We start from the raw sequence: 23,951 nt of genomic DNA on the forward strand, positions 1-23,951 counted from the left end.
CCTGCTAAAGAATGAACGGGTTAACCAACAAGTTAAAGAGGAAATTAAAAAGTACATGGAAGTCAATGAAAATGATAACACCACAGCCCAAAACCTCTGGAACACAGCAAAGACAGTCATAAGAGGGAAGTAAATAGCAATCCAGACCTTCTAAAGAAGGAAGAAAGATCTGATACACAATGTACCTTGTACCTTAAAGATCTGGAAAAAGAACAGCAGATAAAACCCAAAACCAGCAGAAGACAGGAAATAATAAAGATGAGGGCAGAAATCAATGCTATTGAAATAAAAACAAAAAACAAAAAACAAAAAAACACAGAACAAATCAATGAAACAAGGAACTGATTCTTTGAAAGAATTAACAAAGTTGATACACCCCTAGCCAGTTTGATCAAAAAGAAACAGGAAAGGACCCAAATAAATAAAATCAAGAATGAAAGAGGAGATATCACAACCAACACTGCAGAAATACAAACAATAACAAAAGAATATTATGAACAATTATATGCCAATAAACGGGGCAATCTGAAGAATTGGACAAATTCCTAGAAAGATATACACTACCAAACTGAAACAAGAATAAATAGAAAATTTGAACAGACCCATAACCAGTAAAGAAATCAAATTAGTAATCAAAAATATCCCCAAGAAACAAGAGCCCAGAGCTGGACGGCTTTCCAGGAGAATTCTACTAAACGTTTAAAAAAGAGTTAACACCTATTCTTTTGAAGCTATTCCAAATATAGAAATGGAAGGAAAGCTTCCATTCCAAACCCAAAGCCTGACTAAAAAGAACAACTACAGACCAATTTCCCTGATGACCATGGATGCAAAAATTCTCAACAAGATAGTAGTCAACTGGATCCAACAATACATTAAAAGAATTATTCACCACAACAAAGTGGGATTTATACCTGGGATGCAGGACTACTTCAATATCTGCAAAACAATCAATGTAATACATTACATCAATAAAAGACAGGACGAGAACCACATGATCCTCTCAATAGATGCAGAGAAAGCATTTGACAAAATATAGCATGTTTTCTTGGTAACAACCCTCAAGAAAGTAGGGATAGAAGGATCACACCTCAAGATCATAAAAGCCATATATGAAAGACCCACCACTAATATCCTCAATGGGGAAAAACTTAGAGCCTTTCCCCTAAGGTCAGGAATATGACAAGGATGTCTACTCTCGACACAGTTATTCAACATAGTATTGGATGTCCTAGCCTCAGTAATCAGACAACACAAAGGAATAAAAGGCATCCAAATCAGCAAGGAGGAAGTCAAACTTTCATCCTTCACAGACAACATGATACTCTATATGGAAAACTCAAAAGATTCCACCAAAAAACTACTAGAACTGATCCATGAGTTCAGCAAAGTCATAGGATATAAAGTCAATGCACAGAAATTGGTTGCATTTCTATACACCAATAATGAAGCAACAGAAAAAGAAACCAAGGAATCAATCCCATTTATAATTGCACCAAACAACATTAAATACCTAGGAATAAACCTAAACAAAAAGGTGAAAAATCTATACACTGAAAACTATAGAAAGCTTATGAAAGAAATAGAAGACGACACACAAAAAAAGGAAAAATATTTCATGCTCTTGGATTGGAAGAAAAAATATTAAAATGTCAATACTACGCAAAGCAATCAACATATTCAAGGCAGTCCCTATCAAAATAACACCAGCATTCTTCACAGAGCTAGAACAAACAATCCTAAAATTTGGATGGAACCAAAAAAGGCCCCAAATAGCCAAAATGGTCCTGAAAAAGAAAACCAAAGCTGGAGGTGTCACAATCCCAGACTTCAAGATGTACTATAAAGCTGTAATCATCAAGACAGTATGGTAGTGACAGAAAAAAAGACACTCAGATCAATGGAACAGAATAAGGAACCCAGAAATGGATCCACAGACGTATGGCCAACTAATCTTTGACAAAGCAGGAAAGACTATCCAATGGAATAAAGACAGTCTCTTCAGCAACTGGTGCTGGGAAAACTGGACAGTGACATGCAGAAAAATGAACCTGGACCGCTTTCTTACACCATACACAAAAATAAACTCAAAATGGATGAAAGACCTAAATGTAAGACAGAAAGCCATCAAAATCCTCGAGGAGAAAGCAGGCAAAAACCTCTTTGATCTTGGACACAGCAACTTCTTACTCAACACGTCTCCGGAGGCAAGGGAAACAGAAGCAAAAATGAACTATTGGGACCTCATCAAGATAAAAATCTTCTGCAGGGCAAAGAAAACAATCAACAAAACTAAAAGGCAATCAATGGAATGGGAGTAGATATCTGCAAATGACATATCAAATAAAGGGTTAGTATCCAAAATCTATAAAGGAACTTATCAAACTCAACACACAAAAAAAACAAAGAATCCAGTGAAGAAATGGGCAAAAGACATGAATAGACACTTCTCCAAAGAAGACATCCAGATGGCTAATAGACACATGAAAAAATGCTCAACATCACTCATCATCAGGGAAATACATATCAAAACCACTGAGATACCACCTCACAACTGTCAGAATGGTTAACATTAACAACTCAGGCCAGAACAGATGTTTGTCAGGATGCAGAGAAAGAGGATCTCTTTTGCGTTGCTGGTGGGAATGCAAACTGGTGCAGCCACTCTGGAAAACAGTATGGAGGTTCCTCAAAAAATCACAAAAGGACTACCCTACAACCCAGCAATTGCACTACTAGGTATTTATCCAAGGGATACAGGCGTGCTGTTTTGAAGGGGCACATGCACCCCAATGTTTATAGCAGCACTATTGACAATAGCCAATGTATGGAAATGTACACACACACACACACATACACACACACACACACACACACACACAAAATGGAGTATTACTCACCAATCCAAAAGAATGAAATATTGCTATTTCCAACTACATGGATGGACCTAGAATGTATTATGCTAAGTGAAATTAGTCAGAGAAAGACAAATATCAAATATATGACTTCACTCATATGTGGAATTTAAGATACAAAACAGATGAACATAAGGGAAAGGAAGCAAAAATAATATAAAAACAAGGAGAGGGACAAAACATAAGAGACCCTTAAATACAGAGAACAAACTGAGGGTTGCTGGAGAGGTTGTGGGTGGGGGGAATGGGCTAAATAACGGGCATTAAGGAAGACACTTGGGATGAGCACTGGGTGTTATATACATAGGGGATGAATCAATCACTGGATTCTACTCCTGAAACCATAATTGCAATATATGCCAACTAACTTGGATGTAAATTAAAATACAAAAAAAAATTTTTTTTAATTAAAAAAAAGGGGCGCCTGGGTGGCTCAGTTGGTTAAGCGTCTAACTTCAGCTCAGGTCATGATCTCGCAGTTTGTGAGTTCAAGTTCCACATCAGGCTCTGTGAAAACAGTTCAGAGCCTGGAGTCTGTTTAGGAGCCTGGAGCCTGCTCAGACCCTCCCCTGCTCACACTCTGTGTCTCTCTCTAAAAAATAAATAAACATAAAAAAATTTTTTTTAATTAAAAAAAAAAAGTAAAGCAGAACTGACACACCAGAAAAAAAAAAAATTTCTCCAAGAAGACATACAAATGACCAACAAATATGTGTAATGATGCTCAATGTCCTTACATTAGCAAAATATAAATCAAACCACAATGAGATACCACTTCATAGCAACTGGGATGGCCTTGATCCATCCAGAGAAAAACTACTATTGGTGAAGATGTGGAGAAACTAGAAGCCAGTCCATTGCTGAGGGGGAATGGAAAATGGTGCAGTGCTAGGGAAAAGACTGGAGGTTCCTTAGCATGTTAAACATAGGATAACCTTATGACCCTGCACTTCCACTCCTTGGTATATAACAGAAGAAATGGAAACAGGTGTTCAAACAAAAACACAAATGTTCCTAGCAGCATTACTCACAATGGCCAAAAAGTAGAAACAAGCCAAATGTCCAACCATGGATAAAAGGATAAATAAAATGTAGTATATCCATATATTTTAGCCATAAAAAGAGATGAAGTACTGAAACATGCTAAGTGAAATAAGCCATATACAGAAGGCTAAAAATTATATGAAATATAAAAATTACATTTATATGAAATATTCAGAATAGGAAAATCTACAGAGCTTAAAACAGATTTGTTTGCCAAAAGCTGGAGGAGTGGGAAATCAGGAGCTGCCACTAAATGGGTATGGCTTTGCATGAGGGTACAAAAAAGTTATGTAACTAGATATTGGTAATGCTTGTACAACACTGTGGATATGCTTAATGCTAATCAATTATAAAGTTGTTTAAAATGATAGTAAAATGTATCATTTTAAAAAACTTTATAATTGATTAGCATTAAGCATATCCACAGTGTTGTACAAGCATTACCAATATCTAGTTACATAACTTTTTTGTACCCTCATGAGAAAGAATGAAATATGGCCCTTTGTAGCAACGTGGATGGAACTGGAGAATGTTATGCTAAGTGAAATAAGCCATACAGAGAAAGACAGATACCATATGGTTTCACTCTTAGGTGGATTCTGAGAAACTTAACAGCAACCCATGGGGGAGGGGAAGGAAAAAAAAAAAAAAAGAGGTTAGAGTGGGAGAGAGCCAAAGCATAAGAGACTCTTAAAAACTGAGAACAAACTGAGGGTTGATGGGGGGTGGGAGGGAGGGGAGGGTGGGTGATAGGTATAGAGGAGGGCACCTTTTGGGATGAGCACTGGGTGTTGTATGGAAACCAATTTGACAATAAATTTCATATATTGAAAAAAAATAAAATAAATAAAATAAAAATAAAATAAAATAATTGTAAAAAAATGATACATTTTATGTTATTTTCATTTTACCACAATAAAAAAAATTTATAAAGAGAAAGAAAAGATGAAGGAAAAACCTTAGCATTTTCATAAATGACTAGTGTCAACCTACCAATCAGCCGAAGTGCTGTCTGTGTCAGGGCAAGCATGCCAGAGTTCAGCAGGAGGTTCAGGTTGTTTGCACCATGTTGCAGGGTGAGCATGCTGAGCATCACCAGGAGAAAGCGAGCTTGTGGGGTCGTCCCCAGGCTTGGTCCTGACGGGTTCTCATTGGTAATGGTTTGTAGAGGGACAGGCTGGATACCTAAATGGCATTAGCACCCACATAAATTTCTTGCATGTGGATATAAGAACATACAGATGAGGAAAGCAATAGCAATTTTTTAAAAACTATGTTTTTCAATGGGTTTCCAAAGAGTGTGGACATCAGGCAGCTGTTCATTGCTTTGCAATAATCCTACCATCATCAATCCACATATAGCTATTTCCATTTGTCTGCAAAACTTATCATGCAGCTCCTCTAAATATCCCTGGTGGCTTACTCATTTTATTTCATATACAAGAGTCATATTTCACTTCTCTTCCACAAAACCAATCCTAGCATTTCTCTGCAGGTGCTCAAACTATTCAAGAAATTAAGTATTAATAAAGGATATACACTTTAGGGTATATGGTGTTAGTGATACACATGAAAACGTTAAAATGTAAAAGCTTAGTATTAGGACACTACAAAATTGTGTCTTCTGCTGAATTTTGAAAGTTCCGTTTAAAATTTGAGAAACCTTAAAGCAGCTTAGAGTATCAGTCTAGGGGCACATGGGTGGCACAGTCAGTTAAGTGTCCAACTCTTGATTTCAGCTCAGATCATGATCTCACAGTCATGAGATCAAGCCCTGAGTTGGGGCTCCACACTAGGCATTGGAGCCTGCTTAAGATTCTCTCTCCCCCCTCCCTCTGCCCCTGACCCCACGCATAGGAACGTGTGTGCACATTTTCAAAAAATAAAAATAAAATATAAATATATTTATATATCTATAAATATAAAAATAAAAAATTTTTTAAAGATTATCATTCTAATGTACAAAGTTATTAAAGTCTTCTCAAAGAGCAAAAAATTAGCATTTGTAAGTTTCCACAACATATAATTAAGAGCCAAACTATAAGATAATGCTAACATGATTACAGGCAATACTTCAACAGCAATCTTAATACAGCCTTTTAAACATCAGATTTTTTTTTTTAACTCACCAAGCTCTTTAAATTTTGCATTTGCATCTATCAAAACATTTCGAATATTCTGAACAGCCCAAGCATATAGCTTGCCAAAAGTTACTTCCAGCAGCATCCGATTAAAAGGTGGGATCAAATCAACATCCTTTAGGCAATCCGTAAGAGGTTCCCTTTCAAAGATAAAGAATTTTACTTGGCACATTGCCAGAAAGGAGGCGCCTGAGTGGCTCAGTCAGTTGAGTGTCCGACTTTGGCTCAGGTCATGATTTCACAGTCCATGAGTTCAAGCCCCATGTCGAGCTCTGTGCTGACAGCTCAGAGCCTGGAGCCTGCTTCAGATTCTGTCTCTCTCTCTCTCTCTCTCTCTGCCCACTCCCCCCCCCGCCCCACTGCCCCACTTGCGTGCTCTCTCTCTCTCTGAAAAATAAACAAACATTTAAAAAAAAATCAGAATATTGCCAGACTTTTAATTTCAATAAAATAATGTCTTGTTGCCAGAATTTCCCTTATTAAGAAAAAATGTTATAATAAAGTTTTACCCTATATCAATCCCCTCAGGAATAAGTCTTTGCCATCCACAGAACATAGCATACTGCACAGATGGAAGTAAGAAATTTTTGGTTGCCAGTTTTAAAATTGTATCTATCCCTTCCAGGCGAACTTCTGCTCTCTCCAACTGCAAAATATGAATGCATACAGTTAAATGTTGTGTATATTATCCCATGCAGAGAAGAATGTTTTTAGCAAATTTTACCTGTTTTAGTAGGCACTTTCTCATTTTTTCCACATCCACTGGCTCTTCCTTAAGGGCAAATTCAGCAATTGTACTGAGGAGCGCAGACTGGGGATAGAGACCCTGAACATTCTGCTTCAACCACTTGTATTTGTGAACACCTGTAACGGTACTCAACAGTGGTTGCCATTTATCCTGACAAAGGAAAGCCATTTTCACCATTAGTTTACCTTATTAACATGGGCTCTGAAACAGTTACTCAAATAAATTATAAATAAATGCAAGTACGTTTAAATTGGTAAAATACTTTAAATTAAGTAACTAATTTATGGCAAAAATAACTATGCCATAAATAGGCTTATAAATGAATTTATAATCTCTATACTTACATACTTTGGAACAGACTAACATGGTATACAAAGTTAAATTATCATAGGTTTCAACAGCCTATGTGACCAGGACAGTTTCTAGAGCAAAGTATACATTCAGTGAACGAATGGCAAATGAATAATGATATAATGTACTACTAAAAGTAAAAGGGAACACTTTTCCAGCTATCGATCTAACCAGGACACCATAAATCAAGTGTGTTAGGCATGACTGGGGCGGTCACCCATATGTATAGTAACCCACTACACTCTCTATCTTATAGATGCTCAAGGACAAAGTGACAATACTTATGGGTTCCCTTGCTATGTGCTGTGTTTCTATTCAGCCAGCCTCAGAATCACAGAAAATACTTCACCTTAGGTGATTTAATTGTAATGGGTCTTTTATCCACATTTATAGGACTATGTGGCAAAATGCAAGCTTCTTCTAAATCGCTCTCTTCATTTCCAATTTTTTCTTCATCATCTGTAGATTCTGGCTTCTTAGGAACTATGATTAAAAACATCTTTCATTATAAAATTCATTTACTTATATACAATTTTAAATTAAGAAGTATTAAATATGCATGAAGGTAAAGGACCTATTTTACTCAAACATGTAAATACCACTGTCAACTGAAATGCTCAAACTACAAAAGTAAAAACTATCATGATTATTCTCACATGACATTCAATAATAACACTCTGCTACTCCACATCATGTACAGAAAGATGGGGAAGGTGCTATGATGGTCATACAGAAAGAGAAGCCCAGTAGTCGGCAAACTTTTTCTTAAAGGGCCAGATAGATGGTGAATATTTTAGTCTTTGCAGGCCAGTTAGTCTATTGCAAATACTGGATTCTGCTGTTGCAAGCTGAAAAGCAGCTAACTTTATTTACAGATGCTTCAATTTAAACTTCATATAATTTCCATGTGTCAAACATATTATTCTTCTTTTGGTTTTTTAAAAAGTAACTTTAAAATTCAAAACCCAATCTTAGCTCATGGGCAACATACAGCAAGCAGCAGGCTGCATTTGTCCCCAGCTTGCCCATTCTGAACCAATGCAATGAATCTGTCACCACTATGCAACTGAACTGAATTAACTGGATACCTTTTACTATGTTAGTCTCTTTAATTTGGGAAATTTCTATTGAATTTTCAATGTGATATGTGGTGTTGCTTTCATATTTTTGATCCCTTTCAAGATTTTTAGTTTATTTCTTCTCAGCAAGTAATATAATAAGGAATATAATTAATAATACACATGAGCAGTAAACACCAACACAGCAGGTCTGGGTTGCCCAAACTCTGCAAATTCCCAAGAAACACTGTCCTTTCAGCACTTGGCCATCTCCTGTGAACTGAGATCGAAGTCCTTGACATGTTCTGCCTGAGAAAACTGTTTCTGTATGCCTGAGGTCTAAGGCCATGTTTTCCAGTTTGAACAGTTTATGCTAAGAATGTGACTTACAGTTATCACCTGTTTCTACTGTGGAAGATAGAGTCTAAATAACTGAGAGTAACCATGCAGGCCCCATATGTCTATGTGACTGACCCGCAATAATAATCCTGGACGCCAAGGCTCAGGTGAGCATCCTTGCTGACAGCCCTTCACACATGCTGTCACACATCACTGCTGAGAGAACTAAGCACGGCCCTGTGCAGCTCCACTGGGAGGGAACTGGAAGCTTAGGCCTAGTTTTCTTTGGATTTCCCTCAATGTGCCTTTCCTTTTGCTGATTTTAATCTGTATCCTTTCACAGTAATAAACTGTAACTGTGAGTATAACAGCTCTTCTGAGTCCAGTGAATCATCAAATTTAAGGGTGCTTTTGGTGAGCCTAACACAGCACCAGTAATAATCATTTATAAGTTATTTGATTTTCTTAAAATAAAAACAAAAACAGCTTCAAACTCACACAACTAAATATTTAAACCCACAACAAGAAACTTTAAGAGGTGACAACATGGCCTCAGAATCCATGGAGGTGATGGCCAGGTGGTGAGGGAATCACTGTTCCTCAAGCTGAGATGGTGGTCTCCCAGGCCTGTGCCTCTACTATGAATTTCCTCACTACCTAGGTTAAAGGGATCTCAGAAGCATTCCTACCATGATTTCCTGATTCAGACCATCTCTAGGATTCAGGCAAATTGTTGTGGTTAAGAATTTTCTCAAGAACAATCAATTCAGGACGGCTTCTAACACAAAGTTAGTCTTTTATGACATCATTGTTCATAATGTCCATCAAAAACTCAGTAAATAATAGTTTAATAAGCTTATCTGTGAATAAATTGGTATAATTCATAAGAATATAATCAGAAATTTCTGCAAAACGTGTTTATAATCATAATTAACCAAATTCCAAAGTATTTCATGTACTTGTACTCAAATTTTGCTCATTTAATATAAAAATTCTCCACATCCCTAAATAGTTGCTTCCTGAAAATATTAGTAATTCTTTTAGTTCCTTTTATAACAATTCTCCATGTATCAGAATACTCAATATTTCCAAAGGAAAACATTTCCTTACAATAATGGCAAGATTAACTAAAAGAATAAACATTCTCATATATCTCATTTACCAGAACAAGTGATTAAAAAAAAAAAAAAAAACACTTCCTCTTCCCCATCAATTTAATAAAGTTTATAGTATTTACCTTGTACAGCATCAATTGAGTAATTACCAAATCATAACATACTCAATAGCAAAGTTGTATCATTATCTGATGTCTAAGAAAAATAAGCAGGATTTGTCTATTTAATCATAAATACACATAACAAATATTATGGCAGTTGTGGAAATCCACATGTACTAAGCAGTAGCAAACAGCTTCACTCAAATCACAGACTCAAATGTACTGGGGAAAAGCACACACTTTGACAGCATTTTCCCATCTTTTACCTCTCTTTTTCCTTCGTTCTCGAATTATCTTCTGAACTATCCTCCTCCAACGGGGCAAAGAACTTAACAGTTTAAACTTGGACATTATAGAGAGATCATTACAAACTGCAGGTCTTAGTTCATTAAAGAGGAACCTCAAACGTTCAATGACTGGAGCGCAGACTTCCTTGTAAGAACGACCCTGTTCTTGATGCGTCTACAAAGTTAAATATGAAAAGACAACTTAAATATTTTACCAACTATCTGCAAAGCACAAAAAAAAGAATAAAAATGTATTTACCTTAATGAGTGAGCATTTTGCTTGGTAAACAACTCTACAAACATCCACTACTGATTTAGGCAATGTTCTGTGCTTTACTTGCTCAATACCAAGTGTTCCTGCATGAACTAAAGATAATGCCACGTGACCTGTAAAAGACATTTTTAAAAAGGGGCAGCGTAAGAATGAATGCACATTGCATGTCAGTTGAAAAATGTATGGTATAGCTAAAATGTCAAGACTCATACCTAAATCTTCATGCTTTAAAAGGCAACATAACAGTAAGCGGCCAACCTCTTCCACAGGGTGCTCAGGAGGAAAAGTGATTGGTGTGGTCAAATGGCACTGCCTACAGTACCTTTCTATTTGACACAGAAAGTCCTGTAACAGAAACAGCTGGAGGGTAACTTCAGAGCCACCTAACACGCCCTCATAAATTCCAAACTACATGCCACAATTTCTAATGTACTTGCAATCAGCAATGCTTCTAAAACATCACCGACATATTGAATTGAATCAGCCTTTTTTTCTTTTTCTTTTTCTTTTTTTTTTTAAAGACAGCGCGCATGCACACAGGGGAGGAAGCAAAGGGAGGGAGAGAACCTTAAGCGGGCTTCATGCCCAGTGCACAGCCTAACACAGGGCTCTATCTCATGACCTTGAGATCGTGACCTGACCTCAAGTCAAGAGTCAGGCACCCAGAACTGAACCAGCCTCTTACCTCAAAACCAGCCCTACAAATAATATGTAACTAAAGTCTGTGCTAAGCAAATCAGAGAACATGAAAGTGTTCACATATCAAAGTTCTACGGTAAACCAAGGATACTAAGTGTGGGAAGGCCTCGCTCACCTTCACATTGTGATCCTGTATGTTATTGTCAGCAATGGCTTGCAGGAATGCCTGGGAATGGTCGCCCAAGGCCCGTCTGTGGGAGCAGAGTCGGGACTTGCTAGCAGGAGTGCCTCCAGGAGAGCTACAATGGTCCTCGTCTTTCTCCTCATTGTAGCTATAGTGGATCTGGCTGGTCTGTAGGCCTCCAGAGAAGATGGATGACTGAAGCCACTCTAGAAAGTACATATGCAAACATTAAAGAGAAACTTGAGTGTACTATTCAGAAATAAATATTGATATAAAAGAAGTGAATATTTGATTTAAGAGGAAAAATTCAGCATCATTCATATTAAAGAGTCACATCTAACATTTATATACACTGGCTTATAATTCCTATGTCTGCATGAAAATAGGTTAACACTTCTGGCTATTCACTACATCTTAAGCATGGTATCAGAACTCAGTATAATAGTTCCAGTACAACTTTTCTAGATACCCAGTAAAACATGGAGCTGACCGATTCTACTGATACTGTGGGAACACTGGGGCATTGCATTTTACTAGGGAGAGCAGCATGGAGGCAACACTTACACAAGCAATCACTCAATTTCAATTAGGATAACTGTATGCTACAAAGTACTACAGTTGGTACAAGAGTATAGACCTCCACTACTGTTCAAGAGTCGGTAAAGGATTTTCTGTGGAAGTGACAACTGAGCGGAGATCTGGATAAAGACAAAAACACTGAGCATCCAGGTAGGAAAGCAGCACATGAGAAGGGGTCTACAAAGAAAAAACATGCTCAGGGCAGGACATATTTCCCTAGAGCATTAATCTAGTAATAAAAATGAGAGACTACTAATCATATAACATGGGACCTTAGTAAGAGACAGATCCTTGGAGACTGGAGACCCAGTAGACTATGTGTGTCTCACAAAGGAGACCTGTGTGAGGCATGGCTAGACACACAAGAATATGCATCAGTGCCAATGTGGATGCTCATTCTAATTGCTAAGATAACTGGAGTGAGATTCACCAAAAAAAATGAAGAATCAGTTTGTTCATTGCTACAAATTTTTTTCAATGACTTCTGTTATCAAAATAGTCCTCCAGAACCCAAGCAATCAAATCTGGGATGTACTCCATGTTCTTTTACTGAAAATTTAGATTTTAGAAGATTCAGGAGCATTCTCCTAAGTGCTACATTAATTCTAAAACACAAATATGATCATGACCTTACCTACGTCTCTACATTTAGAACTCCCTCTAATCTCTCAAAGATACTGCTCTAAAGGTGGTTTCTGATGGCTTAGGCCCCTCACCCACCAGGGCCCATAGTACCTTCTGATCAATTTTACTCTGACTCTTCTCATTTCCCACCCTCTTTGCTGATTTAGAAGAAATGTATCTTCCTCATACTACAAATATTTGAGGGAAAGGATGAGTCCATCCCCCTGAGAGGCTCTGCAGGCAGCAAAATGCCCAGCATGCACACCAAAGGCTTGTTCCAGAAGGCTGGGCTGACCAAGTACATTGACCATCCTTGCCCACTAGCATTCTCTCCTGACAGTACACATACACAAGCAACAGGAAGCCCTACTTTTCTTAACAAATGCTCCTCACACACCTGTATTTCTGCCTAGAAGATTCACACACTCACTTTCCTGGGACTCCAATGTCCTTACTCCTTCACCTCTGATGGGGTTTCTTCCCCATCAGAACAAATTACAAATGTCTCCATTTCGTGCTCTTCTACCCTGCGTACTGCTCTATTATAATGTCTGGCTCATTATCACACAAAAAGCACCTAAAAGCAGAAATGTGTCTAATTCCACACTTAATGCATTGAGCACCTAGCATGGTAACTCATACTGAGTATTTACTCAGTAAATGCTTGCTGGATGGTTGGCAGACAAATGTAGGAATATGTGAACAAAACTTTAAATCCATCTTATGGAATATAGTGAAATTTTATTACTTTAGGTCATTAAAAAGATCGCAATCCCAAAAGGTATTTGGGTCTAGTAAAAACACAATCCTCAAAAAGAATATTATCCCCAATAGGAACAGCCAATCCATGTCACGTGGAGACGACAGCCAAGTTGAACCCATCTGTTACAGGAAGCAAAAGTGAGAGCACACATAGGACTGATATTTCCATGCACCTGTTAGCTTCCTCTACTGCCACAGGTCATGAGAGCAAATGAAAGCCATTCACAACTATTTCTATTTCATTGGTTTAGTGTCATAGTCCCACGATCCTTATTTTTACTCACCAACAACTGTGTTGATTCTTCTTCTCCTATTCTAAATAGCACGTAAGACTCAGCTAAAATAACCTTCTAATCTGTTAGCAGAAAGCAAATTTTTCTTACTGGCACATTCGATCTCAACCGGAGACAGTGGTGTGCTCATAGCTAAATAGGAAGCATGTAATCCGAGAAGTAGGCCCAGATTCCTTTCTGTGTCTATCAGAGGTGAAGAGAGACTTCCCAGATCTGGTATGGTAACAACTTCTTGGTCAGGCTTGGAAAGATAAATTTCATCATCAGTCTGAGAAAACAGGGTTAATTGAAAACATAAAAACCAAAAGAGCAACAGCTTATATCCCTAAATGAGACAAAGTTCCATGAGGAAGAGAAGCAGATGCTCTGGACACCCTTTTCCTACATCCTATTATGCTGCTATACATGCTGTGTGCTGTAGGCACACCCTACAAAGCAAACGGTAAACACACAGACCTACTGGTGGTAAAACCAAAGCTCAGATAAACAGGTAAACTAGAGGGGCTCTTGGGTAGCTCAATCAGTTGAGTGTCCAACTCTTGATTCGGCTTGGGTCATGATCTCGCGGTTTATGAGTTCGAGCCCTACCTGGGTCTCTGCACAGACAGTGCAGAGCCTGTTTGGGATCCTCTCTCTCCCTTTCTCTCTGTTCCTCCCCTGTTTCTCTCTCTCTCTCTCTCTCTCTCTCTCTCCCTCTTCCTCTCTCTCACACACATACACACACACACACACACACACACAAATAAACTTTTAAAAAAATTTAAAAAACAACAGGTAAACTAGATAATTCCTTAAAGAATCAAATAGAAGTTTACAGATTGACTGTATACTTCAGAAAATATACTGAATTGTTACATGCATAAATAACACCCCCAAAAACCCAAAAATATGAACGGACTGCTGTGAGTAGTGAACTAGGACCACATATGTGGAGGTATAAATTTATGTTAACAAAAAGAAACCAGTTAGAAAAGAGATCAGATGAAAAAAAACTTTGCCAGTCTTATTAGATCATTTACAAGCAAAGTCAATCTCTCCCTATGCAATGCTTTAAGTCTTACCTATGTGGCATTTAATAAATTTTATTACTTATGGATCTATACCTGGAAAACCAATCCCAACATATAAACTCCAAAGCTCATGCATAGGTAGGACATACTTCTATTCTAAAGAATTATGCTACTAGATAATTCTTCCCCAAAAAATATATATCTCAAGATAGAAGCCACTTCAAATTTCTACATAAGCTTACAATAAAACTATAAAGGCCAAAGGTTAACCCCTTTTTGTGTGTGGAAAACTGTCTACATGTGTTACAAATTAATAACTTTTACAATTTTTCAAGACCAATACTTCATAAATCTTAACACGAATAAGTGTAAATAAATTCATTTATGAAAAAACTTCTAAAGGATCTTCATATGTATCACTTAATGACACGCACCCCCACCGAAAGGCCCCATTATCAATAATACTTCAAGGTAAAAACCACCTATCACAAATATACAGAGGAGGTCTCCCCTGACGTTCACCATGATGCCCACGCACACAGCCTCACCTCCAGATACTGGCCAACACAGAAGGCATGCATTGATTCCCGGGTGTCTTCAAACTGCAAAGCAGCTTCCAAAGCTACCACTGGGTCTTCCCCTGCAAACTGAGCTAAAACAAAAAAAACAAAAGCAACATTATTTCAATACAATTTGCTTAGACACCCATAGTAGAAATGTCAAGTAGGAAATAGATCAGGCAGGTGACTCCAGTGTGAGGGTTACCAAAGTATAATAATGATCTTTCATCCCCTCCCAGAGCTGCCTGCGCCAACTCAGGATTTGAAACAAGTTTCAACAGGTGTTGAAACAAATGCAAAATGATAAGGAATTCTTCAAACCTGCTTGAATTCGCTGATAGGCCACACACCAAAGTCACCAGTAGATTAAAACGTGGGGGGTGGAACAATTTACTCAACTGATCGCTTAAAAGACAAATACTCTGCTCAAAATGGCACATGCTGTAACTTTTAACCATGAAGTAGAAAGTGAGGCCTTACCAAGAATACTATTTCCTGTCAATGACTGTGTCTGGAAGTCCTTTATATCATATACTTTCCCATCAATCACAGTCCAGAAGCCTCCATCTTTATTGTGGTTCTCCAAATCAGCTTTGCGTATCTGTGTCACCTCCTCATTATTTCTACAGTTCTGACCTGTAAAAAATGATTCTGCATATACAGAAACCAAAATCAATCAATCAATAGATCAAGAGACAAAGCAATAGAACAAATCATGCAAAAGAACTATAAAGGGAAATAGACAAATCCATAATCACAATAGGAGATTAACATATCTCTCGCTGTAACTAATACCACAAACAAAATTTCACTAAGAATATGCAATGATTTGGGGCGCCTGGGTGGCACAGTTGGTTGAGCGTCTGACTTCAGCTCAGGTCATGATCTCACAGTCTGTGAGTTCGACCCCCGCATTGGGCTCTGAGCTGACAGCACAGAGCCTGGAGCCTGCTTCAGATTGTGTCTCCCTCTCTCTCTGCCCCTCCCCTGCTCATGCTCTGTCTCTCTGTCTCAAAAATAAATAAAAACATTAAAAAATAAATAAATGCACAAAGGACATGCAATGATTATAAAACAAAACAAAAACAATATCACATGAGCAGCATGAATAGCAAATCTGACTATGTATAAGGCAATAAAGCAAATCCCAAAAATTTCAAAGGAATAAAGTTACAGAGCATATGCACTGACTACAATGCAAATTACAAATAGGTAACAAAAATAAAATAAAAATTCATATTTGACTTCCCACAAAAAAATGTCTATAGAAAAAATACAATGAATGATAATGAAAATACTATAGATCCACACTTCTAGAGCTAAATATGTGTTTAAGGGCATTTATACCTTTAAATATATATAGTAGGGGGAAAAAAAGCAAAGAAGTAAATAAGTTAATAAACATTAAATCAATAAAATTCTAAGAGCTCATGATAGTCAAAAATTTTAAAAAGGGGCACCTAGGTGGCTCAGTCAGTTAAGTGTCCAACTCTTGATTTCGGCTCAGCTCATGATCTCACAATCAGGAGATCGAGCCCTGAGTCAGGGTCTGTGTTGGGCATGAAGCCTGCTTAAATTCTCACTCTCCACCTCTTTCTGCCCCTCCCAGGCTCACTCTCTCTCTCAAAAACAATAAGTAAATAAAAAATAAATAAATAAAATAAAAGCAGACGGGGGGAGGAATGAAGGGAAAGATGAAGGAAGAATGCCTCATTGGTCACCTTTCAAAGTGCTAGGACATTAACTCAGTATCACTGAAAAATGATACAGGGAGGTGATTGAAGAGGGGAGTCAAGCTAGGATCATGTCCTTACCTGTACAAATTGTACTTTGTACTAACCAAACAAATGAAGGCAAGGTTGCTAGGGGATTTTATAGAAGACAGACTGTATATGAACTCCCTGGTCCATCTGAACAGAACTGAAGGTGGGTGTCACACAGAATCACAGGCCTCAGAGCCAATGAAACAAGAAACACACAGCATGACCTCAGACACACTCTATCAAAAACTGAATTCAAATCTGCATTCAAACCTCATCAACCCTATACATACAACCAACTGTTTAGAGAAAGTGTAACTGAGAGATGTTAGACTAAAAGAGAGGGCAATCAACCAAATTCAGAAAATATGAAATTCTCCAGAACAAATTCCCTGCTTCTTTGACAAATAAAGAGCATGACCACAGAGACAAAGAGGAGGGCCTAGAGATACACTATTAAAGGAAAAAAAGACTGGAAGCATATCAACCAACTATAACATGCAAAACGTATTTAGATGCTGATTCAAAATAACCACTAATAAAAAGACCTTTTTAGATAATCCAGGAAAATGGAACATAGACTGCATGTAACATTAAGGAATCACTGTTAATCTTAGACGGAATAATGATATTAAGGTTTTATTACCAAAAAGAAGTTCTAATCATTAACAGGTAATGTGTGTCAAAATGTCTTAAAGAGATCTGCTTTAAAATGATTCAATCATTCAATCACTAAGTTAAGTGGAGGAGAAGCTGAAATGTGAATACTTATAAATCCAGGTTCATTATCCTATTCTCCCTACTTTTATCTGTGTTTTCACAATGAACAAAACATCATTTCTCTAAAAGCTAGAAAAATATCAGATTAAACCCTAAGAAAGAAGAAAAGAAATAATAAAGACCAGAGTAGCACCATCATAAAGACAATTGGATCAATGGAACAGAATACAGAACTCAGAAATAAATCCTCATATATATGGTTAAATGTTTTGGACAGAGTGTCACAACCATTCAATGGGGGAAAGACAATCTTTTCCACAAGTGGTGCTAGGAAAACTGAATATCCAATCGCAAACAAATCAAGTTGGACCCTTACCTTATACACCATATACAAAACTTAAAACAGATCAAAGATTTGAAGAGCTAAAACTATAAAATATCAAACTCTTAGAAAAGAACAGGAGGAATCCTTCATGACATATAATTTGGCAATGATTTCTTGAACAGGACACCAAAAGCATAGGCAACAAAAGAAAAACTAGGTTAAGTTGGACTCAATCAAAATTAAACATCGCTGGACACTACCAACAAAATGAAAAGGCAATCCACACATAAGGAGAAAATATAACTAAATCATATACGTCCAGAATACAAAACAAATTCCTACAATTCAACAATAGCAACAATAACAAAACCTGATTCAAAAATAGGAAAAACACTTGAATGGACACTTCTCCAAAGATATGCAAATGGCCAATAAGCACAAGAACAGACATACATTATCACTAACCATTAAGGAAAACCAAATGAAAACTACGTTATAATACCACTTTGTCCCATTAGGATGGCTGTTATCAATAAAACAGAAAAAAACAAGTGTTGGCAAGGATGTGAAAAAATTAGAGCCCTTCCTTGTACTCTGCCTATGGGAGTGTAAAATGGAACAGCCACTATGGAAAACATTATGGTGGGAAGTTAAGCACAGAATTACCATATGACTCAGCAATCCCACTTTTAGCCTCTAACCCAAAGGAAGTGAAAGCAGGGCTTCAAACATACATTTGCACACCCATGTTCATGACAGCATTAGTTACATCAGCCAAAAGGTGGAAACCACCAAAGTGTATATCAAGAGATGACTGGATAAACCATTTTGTTTGCAATATTATAAAACATTATTCAGGGGCGCCTGGGTGGCTCAGTCGGTTGAGCGCCGACTTCGGCTCAGGTCACGATCTCGCGGTCTGTGAGTTCGAGCCCCGCATTGGGCCCCTGTGCTGACAGCTCAGAGCCCAGAGCCTGTTTCAGATTCTGTGTCTCCCTCTCTCTGACCCTCCCCCATTCATTCTCTGTCTCTCTCTGTCTCAAAAATAAATAAACGTTAAAAAAAATAATAATAATTTAAAAAAATAAAAAAATAAAAAATAAAACATTATTCAGCCTTAAAAAGGAAGGAAATTCTGACACATGCTATAACATGGATGAACCCTGAAGATATGCTAAATAGAGTAAGACAATTACCAAAGAACAAATACTGTATGATTCCACTTACATGACCTACCTCGAGTAGTCAAATTCACAGAAACAGAAAGTTGAATGGTGGTTGTCAAGGGTGAGAGGGAGTGGAGAATGGGGAGTTAATGTTTAATGGGTACAGAGTTTCAATTCAGGAGAGATGAAAGGTTTTGAAACTGGATGGTGGTGTTGGTTGGACAATAACGTGAATGTACTTAATGCCACAGAATGGAAAACTTAAATATGGTTAAAATGACAAATTTTATGTTATGTATACTTCACCATAGTTAAAAAAAAAAAAGTTGGGTTTCCACTCTATCTTACCACCCACAAAACCAAAAAAAAAAAAACAAAAAACTGTTCACAACACTACAGATCAAGATGATTATCTGGCAAATTCTACCAATCTTATACATACCCTTCTGGGGAAGAAAAAAAAAAAAGAAGAGGAAAGAACATTCTCTAAGTAACTCTAAGAGACTAGCACAGCCTGTCTTACTAAAACTTTAAATGTCTTGTTATGTTTTTGTACTACTGGATCCCTCAGATAGTTTCTACCAACAAGCTAATATTCTCAGCTGACAGACTGCAAAAAGAAATTTAACAGAGATTGCATGGGAAGCTGTCATGTTCCTAAATTACAGCCTGTTTGTTAGTGGAAGGGTGATTATCAGCAACTTATAGGGCATTAAAAGAAAACTACAATTCACAAGCACAGATGCAAAATTGTTGGAAAAAAGCAAAACACATCAAGACCAGCAACACATATTAATATGACCAATATAATACGATCAAGATAGTTTTATTCCAGATGCAGAAGGCTGATTTAACCTTTGAAAAATCAATAATTAACACGTTAATAGAAAAAAGAAAAATTATATGATCACTGAGATTAATTAAAACTTCATTGCAAAGCAGAATAGAAGGAAACTTCCTTAATATGTAAAGGCTTCTACAAAGAGGGCGCCTGGGTGGCTCAGTCAGTTAAGCGTCCAACTTCGGCTCAGGTCATGATCTCACGGTTCACGAGTTCGAGCCCCACGTCGGGCTCTGTGCTGCCAGGTCAGAGCCTGGAGCCTGCTTCAGATTCTGTGACTCCCCCTCTCTCTGCCCCTCCCCCACTCATGCTCTGTCTCTCTCTGTCTCTCAAAAAATAAATAAACTTAAAAAAATTTTTTAAAAAAAGGTTTCTACAAAGAAATCCCTTAACAAACCTCATATTTCATGTGTGAAATTTGGAAAGCTTTTCTTTTGCTCCTAAACAAGACAAGGCTGCCGGGTATCACCATTTGTATTCAACAATGCACCAGAGGGTGCTAACAAGTGCAGAAGTCACAAAGGGAAGCTGCAAGATGAGAAATAGACACAGGCAGAGACAGTCAACTGATTTTGACAAAAGTGGTACTCCCGAAGAGTGACCAAGGACACTCCTTTCACCCAAGAGTGCTGGTACAATGAACCTATGGACAAAATGCCTAGGGAAAAAATGACACGTGACCTCTTGGCACAGGGGTGGAATGGTGAGAACTCTCACACTCTATGGAGATGAAAATCAGCACAATCACTATGGAAACCTGGCATTCTGTACTAAAGCATACCCTACAAACCAACAAGAAATAGACATAATTAATTCCAGCAAGAAACAGACATAAGAGGAGCACCTGGGTGGCACAATCAGTTAAGCACACAACTCCTGGTTTTGATTCAGGTCATGATCTCACAACTCATGAGACTGAGCCCCTCCTTGGGATTCTTGGGTCTCCCTCTCTCTCTACTCCTCCCTCACTCTTGCTCTCTCTCAAAATAAATTTTAAAAAAAATTTAAAAAAACAAACAGACATAAGAATATTTAAACAAACTATTAAGGAGCACAAGCCTGTCTGATAAAATGATAAAGAGAAGTAGAGGAGCAGCAACCACACAAGACCAGAGAGAGGTATCGTTCAGGAGACAAGAAGCAGTGTTTAGGATGTTCCTGCCACCATTCCATTTCTTAATCTGGATGGATGTTCTTTTCTTTTTTTTCTTTTTTAATTTTTTTAATGTTTATTTATTTTTGAGAGAGAGTAGTGGAGGGGCAGAGAGAGAGGGAGACACAGTATCTGAAGCAGACTCCAGGCTCTGAGCTGTCAGCACAGAGCCCGACGCAGGGCTCAAACTCACGGACCGTGAAATCATGACCTGAGGTGAAGTCGGACGCTTAACCAATGGAGCCAGCCAGGCGCCCCAAATGATTTTCTCTATGATCAGTCACAGAGCTGTTTTCTGTACTTTTGAGTATATTTCATAATAAAAAAAGATTTTTAAATGAGTAAATTTGAACTGCTTAATCAGATTAAATGCCTTCAACCATACTAACTATAGAGACAAAAATAACATTTAACTTCATAAACAAAAATGAATGGTGCTAAAAATACTAGTGATATAAAAAAATTAAAAACTATGCTCCATATCCTATTGTTATTTTCTTCAGGATAGTTGTTACATCTTATTTGAAACTCCTATAAGATGACAGTCTACAATGGAAGGGGAAAAAAGCCCAGCTTGCCTGAGCTTTCCTACAAAATACAAATGAACCACAACTTCAATTTAATTCTATGAGTCCAGGAAGTCAGAACCATACACAGTATGGTAACATACACTTAAAAAATGTCAAAGCTGAAAACTTTGAGAAGACAAGTTCCATCCCAATTTGGTAAGCACTATAGACAGTACATATAAGGGAAGTGCTCAGCTAAATATCGGAATTCCACAACTTAGTAACATCAGTTAGAAATGAGTTTAAAAAGTCATCCCATATTGATGTCAGCCTCCAAAGCTGGACTATATCTAATCGCCGCAACAGTACCTTCTGGAGGCAACACCCAAGAAAGGGTTCTCCAGAACTTTCTAAAATAGTCCAATTCAGAAAGTAACAACAATTAACAGAAAAATCATTTCTTATATATAATCTAAATCTCTTCTGATTTGGATTATCTTGATTTTCCACTTATACTCCCATCAGTGAAAATGGCAAATATTGGTTTCTCTTTGTGAAGTATCCTTTCGGATAAAAAGGCAAGAATAGGTTAGATCAGGATAAACTTTCCTCAGCAGAAGTTCTAGAAGTTAAGATGTCATACCCATGATGCCAGGCCAGGCTAACTCTTCATTATCATCCCTTTCCTTTCCCGGTGCAAGGTGATTGAACCGATCCAGGTGTTCTAACAGGCCACCCAGCAGAGGGACAGCTCCAGCCTCCTGCATGAGACCAGCATTTTTACTGAGCAGAAGCACTATAGAAACTACTAGTTCTGGAAGGAGAACACCTAAATTTTAAAAGAAAAAAAACAGCATTAAGATTTAAATAAAACCATATATCCTATAAAACTACTTTCTAAGCTTGTTCTATGTTCAAATTCTGATAAATCACAAAATAAGGAAAGCATATTTCTACAGGATTATTTTATCTTTCATTTTGAAAAAGATAAACAAAGGTATCAAACAGAACCCTCTGAGTTACAAGAATACTTTTCAAAACCGCTGTGTTTCAACACTTCTGTGAACTTGTCTTTTATTCAGAAAACTTAAGTGTTTACAACTAAGTTTACTATCAGTAAAAAAGCACTTAATAAGAATGCTGTAGTGTCACAGAATTAACTTGAAAACATATTAAGAAATACTGGAAATTATTAAGGTCCTGAAAGGCGCAACTAATTTTTATGGGGCTGAAATAAAATTAGACAATTCCCAATGACCTCATTATTGAAATGTTAATAATGGCTGTATGACTCTAAATCACTAATTACATTTACAGTGACACAACTCCTACACCAACAGAATTGTCAAGCAAGTAAAAAAAGAAAAGGAGAAAAGCCAACATGACTAGAAAATGTATGGGGCAAAGGCATGCAGGTTTATCAAGAAGTGATAAATTTTAAGTCTTATCTATCTCTGAAAATAAATAAATGTCTGAAGGTAGGATATAAAAAAGGTACCAGTGAAGTCCCCTTCCACAATGCAGGCCACCTCTGCAAAGTGCCGCCAGCTGGTGGAAGCAATGCTGGCTGCCACAGGCAGTATATCTCCAATGTGTGTGCACAAAAGGGCTGTGTACTTCTTCAGCAAGGAACCAACACCCATAAGCTCAGGACCTTGAAGAAAGATTTAGAAAATTTCATTTTTACCATTAAAATTTACTTTGTAAATAAATCGCATTGATTCCACCCTCATCTATACATCTTTTATGTATAACAATTTTCTCAAAGGAGAAAATTAACCCATATTCCTTGGCTGTTTTTATGTCACAGATTTTGAGAAACAGTGAATTTGGTTATGTAAATTTTCATACACTGCACTATATAATACCTAGAAAATTTATTTAATGTAAATACTAAAGTCATAATTTATAGAGTTTTAAAACCTTACACCTAATACACACAAATGTTATCAAATTTCAAGTCTTAACACTTGCAAATTACTTCAATAAACAAAGTTAGGCATTTTTCAATCTCCTAAAATCTTTAACTTTTCTTCCTACAAGGCTCTTAATAGCTTTTCAGTCCTCATGACTTTGTCTTTGAGATGTCTCTTTCGGACTATAAGTTCACCTATTTCAACCTGAAATTTTCTATCTACAAATGCCTAATTTTTTCAGCAACTAAGATATTTTAGAATATATATAAACCTTTTCAGTTTTCAGCAACTAAGATATTTTAGAATATAACATCTATAAAAATATTAACAGCAGCGGATGTTTCCATCCTTGACAGAGAAAGCCAATTTACACAGAGCCATCTTTTGAGCTTGTGGAAAGTACTCTAATCTATGTCATGCACAGAACTAAGTGCTTAAATATCATCCTATTTTAATCCTCATAGGCACCCTCAGATGTTATCCCAGTTCCGCAGGTGAGCAACCTACAGCCCCCTGGTAAGTCTCAGACTTAGTCCC

The 23,951-nt window shown here is 37.3% G+C and overlaps 1 protein-coding gene across 1 annotated transcript in view; it reads right to left on the reverse strand.

Annotated features, from left to right (window-relative positions):
• The window catches only part of HERC2 (HECT and RLD domain containing E3 ubiquitin protein ligase 2), a 268,303-nt gene that overhangs the window by 132,764 nt on the left and 111,588 nt on the right, over positions 1-23,951 (reverse strand). Inside the window, 14 exon segments of the mRNA XM_007098938.3 lie at positions 4,953-5,144; positions 6,089-6,240; positions 6,610-6,746; positions 6,825-6,998; positions 7,549-7,682; positions 10,079-10,274; positions 10,359-10,486; positions 10,586-10,718; positions 11,188-11,402; positions 13,545-13,695; positions 15,013-15,116; positions 15,505-15,675; positions 22,142-22,327; positions 22,997-23,152. Of these exon segments, the coding sequence (XP_007099000.2) occupies positions 4,953-5,144; positions 6,089-6,240; positions 6,610-6,746; positions 6,825-6,998; positions 7,549-7,682; positions 10,079-10,274; positions 10,359-10,486; positions 10,586-10,718; positions 11,188-11,402; positions 13,545-13,695; positions 15,013-15,116; positions 15,505-15,675; positions 22,142-22,327; positions 22,997-23,152 (2,229 nt within the window).

Source organism: Panthera tigris, chromosome B3 (assembly GCF_018350195.1).
Source record: "Panthera tigris isolate Pti1 chromosome B3, P.tigris_Pti1_mat1.1, whole genome shotgun sequence".
In the NCBI taxonomy this organism is placed as follows: Eukaryota; Metazoa; Chordata; class Mammalia; order Carnivora; family Felidae; genus Panthera; species Panthera tigris.